We start from the raw sequence: 11194 nt of genomic DNA, 5'->3' as shown, positions 1-11194 counted from the left end.
GGGGAAGGAATTGAGTCAGAGTTGACTTAAATCTCCTTAAACTTACTATTTCTAAATATGGATTATGTCACAACTCTAAATCTTCTACTTTTGAAGGGTAGATGTTTGTGATTTTCTTTACATTTTTCTACCACATATTAAGAGGGAGTTTCATTTCTAATTTTTCTTGTACGAATTCAGAGATGGACATCTTTCTTAATGTATGATAGAGAAATGTAAAGAAAACATAGACATTTGCCCGGTGAGATAAATATCTGAATTCAACTTTTACCATTGTACCATGAATGATGCTTTGACCGTTGTAATTATTTTGTATTTTGAATTGATTGCTCAACTTAAAAGTCTTAAAGTGAAAGTAAAGTTTTCAGTTAGATGGCAATGAGGTATACTGTCTCGAATCTGGAAACCAAATACCAAGTTGATGGCTTCATCGATCATTTCTACATGCAAAGCCCAGAACCCACCATTGGTAACTCTTGGATTGGTATTTTTACGTTTCTACCACGTTGACCTGTCAACCGCTCTAACTAACTTGTTGCTTTTCTCTTTATTAAATAAAATTAACAACCCCATTTATTGCAATAATCCCAAATCCCCAACCACTAATTGATTTTTCACCTTTAATCAATTAGTGCACTACAGTGTTACATATTAAATGCGAAACACTAAAGTTGAACCCTTTTGACGAGAGACAGGTGTACGGTACTTCATCATTCACATCGTACACCGCCAACCTTCACTCCTGATTCCCATCCAACGTGTTATAAGCTAATATTTGCCTTTCTTTTCTTCTTCATAAAATCGTTTCATTCAATTTTTACCATAATGTTTGGTATAAAAAAGGGTAGAACTGATCTTAGCCCATGAATGTTTCCTAAACTGTCAAATTGGTATCGAATGCCACCAGTGACACGATCAATGATTCGAAAGGATTTGAATCTCCATGATGTGAAGAGTAACAATTATAATTACCCATAATAAGAGTAAGTCTACCAATGGTGGGTTAGTTAAGCAGTTAAAAGTCCAAACTCCCATGAAATGGTCTTTAAAAAATAATAATAATAATTATTATTATTATATGACATCCCATAATTACTAATATAATTAAATTCATCACCTAAAAATCCCCGCTGTGGTAGATGATATCCGTCCCTTATCAAATCTGAACCGTTGTGGTCGGTTCGCTTTATCTTTAGATGGGCTAATTTTGTAGCCGAGTCTAGCTAGGAAGGCCCTATCCTTGACAAGTAGGATGATTTGGTCTAATTCCACTCCTCGGCTTCTTGAAGCTTGTATTCAGGATGTCTTGGCCTCTTGTCCCTTTTTTAATTAAATCTCTTTTTACAAAAAAAAAAAAAATCTCCGCTGGTAGATTCATCCACCACAGCGGACGCGGGTAGAACCACCAGTTTATAAGCCGGGGTTGGCAAATCAAAAAAAAAAATCTATCACCTAATGTCGATTACTTAAAATATTATTATAGAGCTCTCTAACGTTGCCAATCCAAGGCGCCAAATCCGACACTTTCAGTCTCAAAGATGCGAAGCTCTGCAACTTCGCATGGAGGCAGAAATCGGAACTTCGACGACCGGCACCGAGAAACACAATCTGAATCCTCAGGTGATTCAAATTGTGCTGACGCTTCATCTGTTCGGAAATCTGCTTCGGGCAGAAATCCTGTGGTGATCGCCGTTAGGAATGTTGCAGAAGCGATCTCTACTTGCTTCACTCCTCCAGAAACAACATCTTCCATTGATGAGAAAGATTTTTCTAAATTTAGAGCTCCTTCAGGTAATATTACTTTTCCTTGGTCTCTACATCATGAATTTGGTGCTTATCTGTGTTTATGATCCAAATAAAGCAGAGCCTCTGAATTACAGATTTGGCAGTTTTCTTCCAATGCAAAAGCTAAGAAACAGTTGAGATCAACCTAAATTAGTAATCTCACCTTGTTGATCTTGTTCTTTAGTTGTAGGTGGCGATAGGAGACGTAGTTCCAGTGGAGCGATTCACGACAACTCCAACAATAAGACCGTGACGACAATAACTGGAAGTGAAAAGTTCACTATCGAGGAGATTTACAAAGCTACCAAGGACTTTTCCCCTTCCCTGAAGATTGGACAGGGTGGATTTGGAACCGTTTATAAAGGAAGGCTTGAGGATGGTACGCTTGTCGCAGTTAAACGTGCGAAGAAGGTAGGAGGAGCAGTTAATTTTATTTTGTTTCTCACTCATTCTCTATGAAATGGTTTGAAATGAATCCATTTGTGCGAATCTTGGCAGAGTCTTTATGATAAGCATTTGAGCGTGGAATTCCATAGCGAGATCCAGACATTGGCACGGGTAGAGCATTTGAATCTGGTTAGGTTCTTTGGATGTTTGGAACATGGAGACGAAAGGATTGTGGTGGTTGAGTATGTTCCCAACGGAACCCTAAGGGAACACTTGGACGGTTAGTTAGTTCATTCTTTCTTTCTAATTTATTGTGTTTTTGCTTCGAAATTGAGCCATTAATGAAGGAATGCCTAAGAGAGGTTGAGAGAGCGTTCAATTTTGAATTACTGAAGCATTTGTACAGGCTTGAACCGCAAAACTCTGGAATTCTCTGCTCGATTGGATATTGCCATTGATGTGGCTCACGCAGTTACGTATCTTCATATGTATGCAGGTATACTTGTAATATTAATCTGATTAGTCTCATTAACAATTCAAGTTCTAATTCAGAGAGATTGAGATGAGATTATGATGAAATTTGTGTCACTAGCAGATCACCCAATTATCCACAGAGATATCAAGTCTTCCAATATCCTTCTTACTGAGAATCTCAGAGCCAAGGTAGCAGACTTTGGATTTGCTCGCATAGTTGCGGATGATGATACAGACGCCACGCATGTGTCCACCCAGGTTAAAGGAACCGCAGGCTACTTGGATCCTGAATACCTAAGGACTTATCAGCTCACTGAAAAGAGTGATGTCTACTCATTTGGGGTTTTGCTGGTTGAGCTTGTCTCAGGAAGACGCCCTATAGAACAGAAGAGGAGCTTCAAGGAGCGGATGACCGCTAGATGGGTAAGTATATGTTAATGTTTTTTTTTGGTAAAAGCATATGTTATGTTGTGACCCGCATTGTTATACTAACTTGCAAGATGGACCCACATCAATATATTTTTGTGAGCGACCTGAATGATCCAGTTTGGAGGATTTGTATGGGACCAAAGGATTTGGGCTGATAGAGATTTAGGGTTTTCGTATTGGAGTTTTGGTTGAAAGCTCTTGTAACACGGTCTAACGATTGGCTGAGATTAAGGGTGGATCCAGAATTTAACATCATGAGGAGCCAATACTAGTATTTCATCCATTATAGAAAGGAATGGGGGAAGTTTAAAAAATTCGTCTGAAGGGTCAAGTGCTGATATTTCACCCATGGAAGGAACATTATATGAAACTTTTTGGAGTGATCTCCATTCTTTTCTTCTTTTACATAATGGAAAGTTCTTCGCCCGAGGGCGTAGCATACCTAATTGGTTTGTGAATCACGTCAAATCTATGCATTCTTCTCGTTTTGCTTGTTTGTTTGTTGACGTTCCTTCTAATGTACATTGATTAACCCTTGAAGCTGAATAGAGTAAGAGGTAATAGAACTGATGAACTTGTAGGCAATGATGAAGTACACGGAAGGAGATGGGATTATGACATTGGACCCTTTGGTAGAGAAGAACACTGCAACAAACTTAGCGGTGGAGAAGATTCTAGAGCTAGCATTACAATGCCTGGCTCCAACTAGAAAGAGTCGACCGAGTATGAGGAGGTGTGCTGAGATCTTATGGGACATCCGTAAGGACTATAGAGAACTCGCTGCTTCATCAAAGCAATCGTTCAATGTTGTCCTACCATTCCCAGTTGATGACCCTAAACCCTAATGGGACAAGCAAAGCTCAATCTCGCATTAAATTGGGCTGACCTGTCATTGTCTTTGTTGCTATCCTTGTGTCTAGTCTTGTCACATTGTTGTGTATATTCCTTTTCCTAATAAAGAATGGGCACGAATGTCTTCTTCCAAAGAGAGCAGTAGTAGATTTATGAAGATAAGGTTTTCTTAACCCTTTTTGGTGTAGTGCAGCTGATAATGGTATCAGCTGGATATTGGTATCCATAAGGTACATAAAAGATCACATGATACCAAACTGAGAATCATCTTTCTTTTTGCGTTGGTATCTCATAAGTGTTGCACATAAAAGGTCACATGATACCAATACTAAGAATCATAAACCTTCTACCTATTTTGCCCAAGAAATAAATGGTATCTTCTTTGGGTTCAACTTAAGTGTGCATTGAGAAATAAATGTCCCCTCTTCTAATGTTAATAGGCACGGACTTAGTGGACTATTTGGCCTTTCCTTCAATTCTTGCCTCTTACAATTATTAAGACAGATGTCACTATTTATATAAGGTTTTCTCTATGACCTTTTTTTTTTTTACCATAGAAGAAAAGATTAATTAGCAAAGGAATCCTAAAATTAATGGATTTCCTGCATTTATTTTCCACCACGCTTCTACCTCTCTGAGCTTGGCAAGGCCGGACAGAAAAGTCAATACATTAGCATGAAACGTTATAAATACATCCAACCAAAATGGGCCTCCAGATCCTTTGCTGACTTGTGGGCCAAAGTCCAACAAAACGAGATGGGCATTGTCTGGCAATTATTAAACATGAAAGAAGCATTAATTTGCCATTGGAATATATTCTTGAAACTACAATGAAATCCAACCAACCAAGCCAGTATGTTTCTTCTACTATGTTCTCATATAAATACATATATACCCAAGTTACCCCTCTCTCTAGGTAAACCTATCACCCCTAATGTTTATAAGGGAAATTACCTTCACTACTGCACACTTAACCTATTTACTATTTCCCCCTATTTTCAGCCTTTCTCCAAACCCAAGCCCAATTCTAAGACTCAGGTGATTGAAAAGTCTCAACCCAGATCCTACCTTGCCCTGATTGATCCTGGTCATGTTCAGCTGGATCAGGTTGGCCTTGATTAACTCTACTTGTCTAACTGCGCTTTTACCTTTGGTAGTGTTAGTTTTGTTCATGTTACTAGGAATTGTAATTATACTAGAAATTATCTAGCCCAGAAGGTCGAGTTGGTGGCTCATTTGACTATATGGTTTATCTCCATTCCTTGGCTCAAGAACATTTAATCTGATATCTTGACTTCACTACTTGAATAAAAAACTTTTCAAATCCTCTCCCCCTAGCCTCCAAAAGAAAAAGAAAAAAAAAAATCCAAATGTTCACCCGAGCCCATAAGAGATTAAGAGGAAGAAAAACAAGAGTCCGGATCAGCGACCCCGATAGGGAGCACAAAGTGCTCTCCCGACGCTTCCTGACCACAAACATCAGTGGGACCACGGTGAAAAATAAATTTTTTTTCACCAGTGGGACCCACTGCCTTTTGTGGTCAGGAAGCCGTGGGGGAGCACTCCACGGGGAGAAGATCCGGATTCGAAAAACAATGCATGCATGTTCGAGGTTAGTGCAAAAAGCAAGTAGATTGCAATCTCATCTGACCCCATTTAGATCTCGTCTACATTAAGATGTTCAACTTTTTTACTAAATGATTCTTCAAACGGAGAGAGATAGAAAAAAATTTCACTTTTGAAGAACCGTTTGAGCATTTTAGACCTTTTCATGTGTCTGGCTAATAACATCACAACCCCCCTTAACGAATCCATGCTCTTAACATTTCCTTTGTTTTACTTTTATCTCCCCAATTACCCTTAAATCAAATATTCATTTAAAACAGCTTTTCTGATTATTTCCACACAGGGAAGTTGAGAATGTAGTGGAGGAGACAAAACAAGTTAATAAATATTTTCATGCACTCATGCTGTAATGGAGGACCAAGTGCACTGAGACGCTTGGGAACAATATGAATACTTGTAAAAATTTGACTTCACTACTCATTCTAAATGAATTGAATGACCATTCTCCTAAATCCAATTCAACTTTGCTTAGTGATGTAATCAATCACCTTTGCACAACCAACAACAAAATCATACAACATTAATGGTTCAATCTATCAATTGACCTCCCACCCATTTGAATATCACATCAAGAAGAAATTAAGATGGTCGTAAACCTTTTGATTACTAAGTTAATTTATTTTAAATTAGAGTAGTCATTATAGATTCCAAGAGTAAGAAAATCTTCCTTTATGTTATTCATTTAATGCTTGACAATTTGATTCTCTGACTAGATTTGGTCAGCATTACATATATGTTGTTGCTGTTCTTCGAACCAATAGGTTTTTTTTGGTCAAACAACCAATAGTATTGATACCCAGAGATGGTTTTCAAGTCTCTCTAGCTGTAAGCTTTTACATTAGATGATTCATGTCAACTGTAGCATTAATGCTTTCATATTAAACCCAACAATCTTTTTCACTCTCTTCCTTAAAGTCAAGAGGCACATCAAATTTGCCATTCCCTGATTCTTATAACACACATCACACTTAAGATAATCTTTTTTACTCCATAGAATTAAAACTTTTTGATCACCCAGTTCTGAATTACCATTTTTGTGCTATGAAGAATAATGGTTCAGTCCAAGTCCTGATGATGAGATGCCTGGACTAGCATATATGCTATTTCTTAAGTTCTCAAGTGCAGATTTTCTTCATTCTTAATAGAAGTAAAAAGCTCCCTCAGGAGGATTAAATAACAATTGAAAGCTCATAATAATTGAAAGCTGTAAAAGAAATTTCTAAAGAATTGAAACTTTTGAATCACCCATTCTACATTACTGTTTTTGAATTCTCAAAGAATAATCTTATGGGGGGGCATCTTTTTCAACCATGCGCACAGATTAAGCATCCTTTAATCTATATATCGCGATGCAATCATAGAAGATTGAAGCAGTTGTTTTAATTACTATTTCATTAACTAATTAACACTAAAAATAAAGTGTGATGGTCAAAAGAGCCTGGGAATCATTTGTTTGCTGCTGGGTTCTTCTGTACGTCAATTTAATAAACTATCTATTTGTTTTCTGCTCTCCCCATTAACTGGGTTGTCTCCCTGACTTTCCTCTTTCGTGCAGTGATAAAAGGAAGATGAACATTTATAAGAAAGCTAATGATCAGTTTGGAGACCAAATAAGATTTTGTAGTACTGAAACTGATTCTGTCAATATCATCAAGATTCGTTCTTTGTACTAATTTATGCCTTCGATTGAAACATTGAACGGATGCCAATGGTCTCTCTTTGGTCTTCCCCAAAAATTTGTAATTAAGTCTAATCCATGACCTTTTTCTTTCTTAGGTTATGGGTTTAGATTGCATTTGGAAATCCAGTTCTCTTTTTTTTCTTATATTAGATTGCGTTTAAGCTCCAAAACCTATCCCAGGAATGCTTTTTGAGATCTAGAACACATAATTAACTGAAGACAATAATCTGAATTGGTAAAGCATGCTACTTTACTGTAGGAGACTGGGGATGGAGATTGATGATGATAATCCATCTGGGTTTTACTCATAACATTAGAATCTAACCAAATCTGCCTTCAACTTTGCCAGTTTAGTCATAGAATTTCAGTCAATGTAGCTTGTAAAAAATGCCCAGTTATAAGTGCTTGTTCACTGTATACATCGGATTCTTTTTCACCCAAAAATGGAGAATACAAATCTGCACTAGGAGCCTACGAGAACAGGTTCCATCAATGATTTAAGTTTAGAAGCGGAGGTCCCACCCTAGTTTTACTCACCTGGTAAGGTTTCTCATTATATAATTTGACTAATTAGAGGTGTAAAGCATAATGATCAGAATTCTATTCAAAGTTGATCTTCACATACAAATTATCAGGATTTCACCCAACTTCAAATTCAAAGAGTTGTATTCAAACTTGAGCTTCTCATTATTATTTTTCTTGTATTATTCATACTCTTAATTTGTAATACAAACACTATAAATAAATTTGGTCTAGCTCGTGTAGAGTCAACAGCGATTACAATGTTTTCTCTTTCGAGAGGATTATGATAATAATTGACTTGCAAATTATTTCAGATGAAATTAACATGAAAAGATATTTATTTTATGAAATTAATTTGTAGTTGAATAGGGGAGGAGTTTGGAATACAAACAACACGTCGACCCCTACCATATTAGAGAGTAGGATTTATTCTATTTCGTCAACATGAAAGAGACATGTTTCTGTAGTAGCCAATGATACCAAATGTTGTATTCTATGTTCAAACATGTCTTAGATCCTTATTGATCAACCTCATGCTTAAGCATTTGCATTAAAGGGAGGTGACTCTCCTCCAACTTAACATGTTTTTCAATAAAATTTGATAAAATCTGTACTAGGGCTTATTACAGAATAGGCTTAGTAAGAAATTGGAATTTACAATTGGATATTCAAGCCTAATCACTATTTCTTTTCTTGACTTCCAAACATAACCCAAATGGCAGAGCAACTCGTTGTTCACACTTGGTCTCACAAGAAGACATAAGCAGCACTGGTACGTTGAGGGTCTACCACAATTATTGGGTAAGCAGCAGTCTTACCTTGCTTTCATTATTTTAAGATTCTCGATTCCAACCCGTGATTTTTCTGGCCACACCACTGGAGAAAAATAAAAGGATAAGGAAGAAACCCAGTATCTGAGCTCAAATCTCTAATTGAAATTTGAAAACCTTAAAAGCCCACCTGCAATTATGGAAATGCAAGGCTGCAACTCAAACCCAGAAGTCAGAATCCGTAGAACTGGAACTCAGTGGGATTGAAGCAGACACCACCATTAAGCCCTCCTTCTCCTCCTATTGCTTCCCTTATCATCTGATCCTCAGCCTCTTCGTGGAACCCATTCACCTGATCAAAGAAGATGATTTAGATTCACAGTACGTAAGTATTAATGTTAAAATTCTTCTTGCTTTTCTCATTGTAGTGTTGCACTGGTGGGTTTTGATTTTGCTAGACTAGTCGTGTGGATTTTATTAAATTTCCGCCGCTCAAAACATTATCTACACTTAGCACTTAGTGAAAAAAAAAATATATATATATATATATTCTTTGAAACAAACCAAACCATGTTTTGAATGGTTCTTAAGTCCTAAAAACCTCAAAGAACACTTTACAATTAGCAATCTTGCAATGTCCTTACAATTAACCGTTAGATGCTCTAATGCCACGTGTTACAATTCTAATGTTAGTTGCATGATTGTTAATTGCATTACCATATGTAGCAAAAAGAAAATGGAGTGAGAGAGAAAGAATAGTTTACCCAAACATCATCTTCATCTTCTCCCTCACGGTTGAAACCTGCAAATTTGTGAATCTCTCCTGTATCATCGTTGCGGGCAAATCTCCCACGTACCCTTGGTCTACTGTCGGCCAGCGTCTTTCTACACGCATACTGGACATAAACAGAGAATCCCATCTTCAGTCTTCATGGAGATTGATTAAAATTTGGAACTTCATTTAAAAATTAAATAAAAATAAAAAGAGCATTCTAGATTTTTGACTACATTATGAGATGGGCTTCCGGTTCTTTGGGAATTTTGTCTCTGTTCTGTGTCATCCCTTACCTTTATTGTTTTGTTGAAATTTCTCTGAGTGCGCTTGCTTCTGTATCTATGAATTCTTTGCTTCCTCTCTTCTGCGTTGTACTTTCGTACTTTGAGGCTCCCTTCTTCCATGAACGAATACGAATTCTCTACAGCTAACGGGCTCGATGAAAATCCATGATTCAGGTGTGTTACTGCAATTTTCTGAAAGACCCAATTGACGAAAACAATCAGATTTCTAAGAAGAAAACAGAGGAACTAAAACACAGGAAGAAGAAAGTAAAGATGGGTGTTCTAACTTGTAAATCTCCTGTGCTGCAAGCCCTTCTAATGGGCACAGTGTAGTTGCCATCTTGAGGAAAATCCATGGCTTGGTTAGGGAAACTCGGGTATTCTACGAGAGAACTGATGCGAGGATGGTAACAAATACCCTGTTTTCGGTCGAGAGATTGGCTACTGAAGCTCCTCTGTATCTGTATCAGCCCAGCTGAGACCTTCTGAGCACCATTTCCACTGTGAGGAGATTGAGGATTCACATGAAGATCTTCAGTGTAATTAGGTTGGACAGGTAAAGATTGAACCTGGGTTGTTGGTTCTAACGACAAATGATTCATTTTTTGGCTGGGAGGAGAAGAAGAGAAGAAATTCATGGAGGTTTGACCACCAGCAGAGGAGCATAGCTCGGCTTCCATCGAGAATTGAAACCCATGGAGGATTCCAGTAGAGGATGAGGAAGGGTCATGGAAGGAGAAAAAGGATTCGGATAGCGACTCCAAATCAACATCAGAAGTGAAGATATCAGAGCTCGAATTACGAAAGAAAGAGTCTCCAAAAAGAAAATGTTCAGAGGACATTGAAAAGTAGGAAAAGGTTACTACAGTACAGAGAAGCGTTGAAAACTTGAAAATGGAAGATGGAGAGAGTAAGAGAAAAGAGATATTTTGATTTAATTTTGCTTTCTTTCCAGTTCCACCGGAACAGAGAGAGACAGGGTAGTTATTCAGTTGAGGCTTTTGAGGAAGAAAAAAAAATAAGTAAACCTTGGGAGGAAGAAGAAGAAGAAGAAGAAGACAAGGGAGAGGAAGTCTGAAATCTACCAACTACTCTCACCGTCACTCTTTATCATACAAAGAAGCTAAAAACCAAATAGAGGTGGAGAATTTAAATTGGAATTGAGCTTCTAAACTGCAATTCATCAAAGTTGAATACACGTGCAGCGAATCTGATTTGGGTTTGCTCGCCTTTTTATCAACTAATCATGAATAGATTATAATGGTAGAGTGAGAAGGTCGCTGGCCTAGTGAGTGAGTGAGGGAGCAGCAATGTGGTGCGCCACTGCGGCGGCCGGCGGCTCATAGAACCTTTTCTTAACAGTGGCCACGCGTCAGAGTTTGAGTCGGTTCGAATTCTAAGAATCTGGATGGGTTCAAAACGGAGCAATGAACCGGCTCTGAAATGGCCAGGGTACTCAAATCAAGTTTTGGTCCTTTCTCTGGTTTATTTTTTACATTTAAGTTCATTTTATTTTATTAATGTCAGGTTCAAGATTTTAGTAAAATCTATATCTGCTTAGCTCAGAATCCGGATCATCATCCCGTCAGGAGAACACTCAGTGCTTCTT

At 37.7% G+C, this 11194-nt stretch overlaps 2 protein-coding genes across 5 annotated transcripts; one reads left to right on the top strand and one right to left on the bottom strand.

Annotated features, from left to right (window-relative positions):
- Positions 1-1507: 1507 nt before the first annotated feature.
- LOC149029934 (calmodulin-binding receptor-like cytoplasmic kinase 2) lies at positions 1508-4091 on the top strand. 3 transcript variants are annotated; one of them, XM_089152012.1, is made up of 6 exons: positions 1508-1791; positions 1976-2196; positions 2284-2452; positions 2579-2668; positions 2765-3069; positions 3657-4091. In XM_089152012.1, the coding sequence occupies exons 1-6, from the start codon at positions 1539-1541 to the stop codon at positions 3918-3920; spliced, it is 1302 nt and encodes a 433-aa protein (XP_089008138.1). In that variant the 5' UTR covers positions 1508-1538; the 3' UTR covers positions 3921-4091. The 3 variants fall into 3 exon arrangements, with proteins under 3 accessions (XP_089008138.1, XP_089008130.1, XP_089008121.1); XM_089152004.1 differs by having other exon boundaries at positions 1970-2196; positions 2768-3069; XM_089151995.1 differs by having other exon boundaries at positions 1970-2196.
- Positions 4092-8354: 4263 nt separating this feature from the next.
- On the bottom strand, positions 8355-10648 carry LOC149029933 (uncharacterized). Of its 2 annotated transcripts, XM_089151984.1 has the most exons (5): positions 9873-10648; positions 9595-9777; positions 9291-9422; positions 8717-8878; positions 8355-8632 (listed from the first exon to the last, which is right to left on the bottom strand). In XM_089151984.1, exons 1-4 carry the CDS (start codon positions 10425-10427, stop codon positions 8759-8761), a joined length of 990 nt encoding a protein of 329 aa, XP_089008110.1. In that variant the 5' UTR covers positions 10428-10648; the 3' UTR covers positions 8355-8632; positions 8717-8758. The 2 variants fall into 2 exon arrangements, with proteins under 2 accessions (XP_089008110.1, XP_089008102.1); XM_089151976.1 differs by having other exon boundaries at positions 8355-8878.
- Between the last annotated feature and the right edge of the window lie 546 nt (positions 10649-11194).

Source organism: Hakea prostrata, chromosome 1, assembly GCF_041222555.1.
Source record: "Hakea prostrata isolate BN-2017 chromosome 1, UWA_Hpros_2, whole genome shotgun sequence".
In the NCBI taxonomy this organism is placed as follows: domain Eukaryota; kingdom Viridiplantae; phylum Streptophyta; class Magnoliopsida; order Proteales; family Proteaceae; genus Hakea; species Hakea prostrata.
The sequence above is the reverse complement of the archived record's forward strand: the minus strand, read 5'-3'. Positions and strand labels throughout refer to the sequence as shown.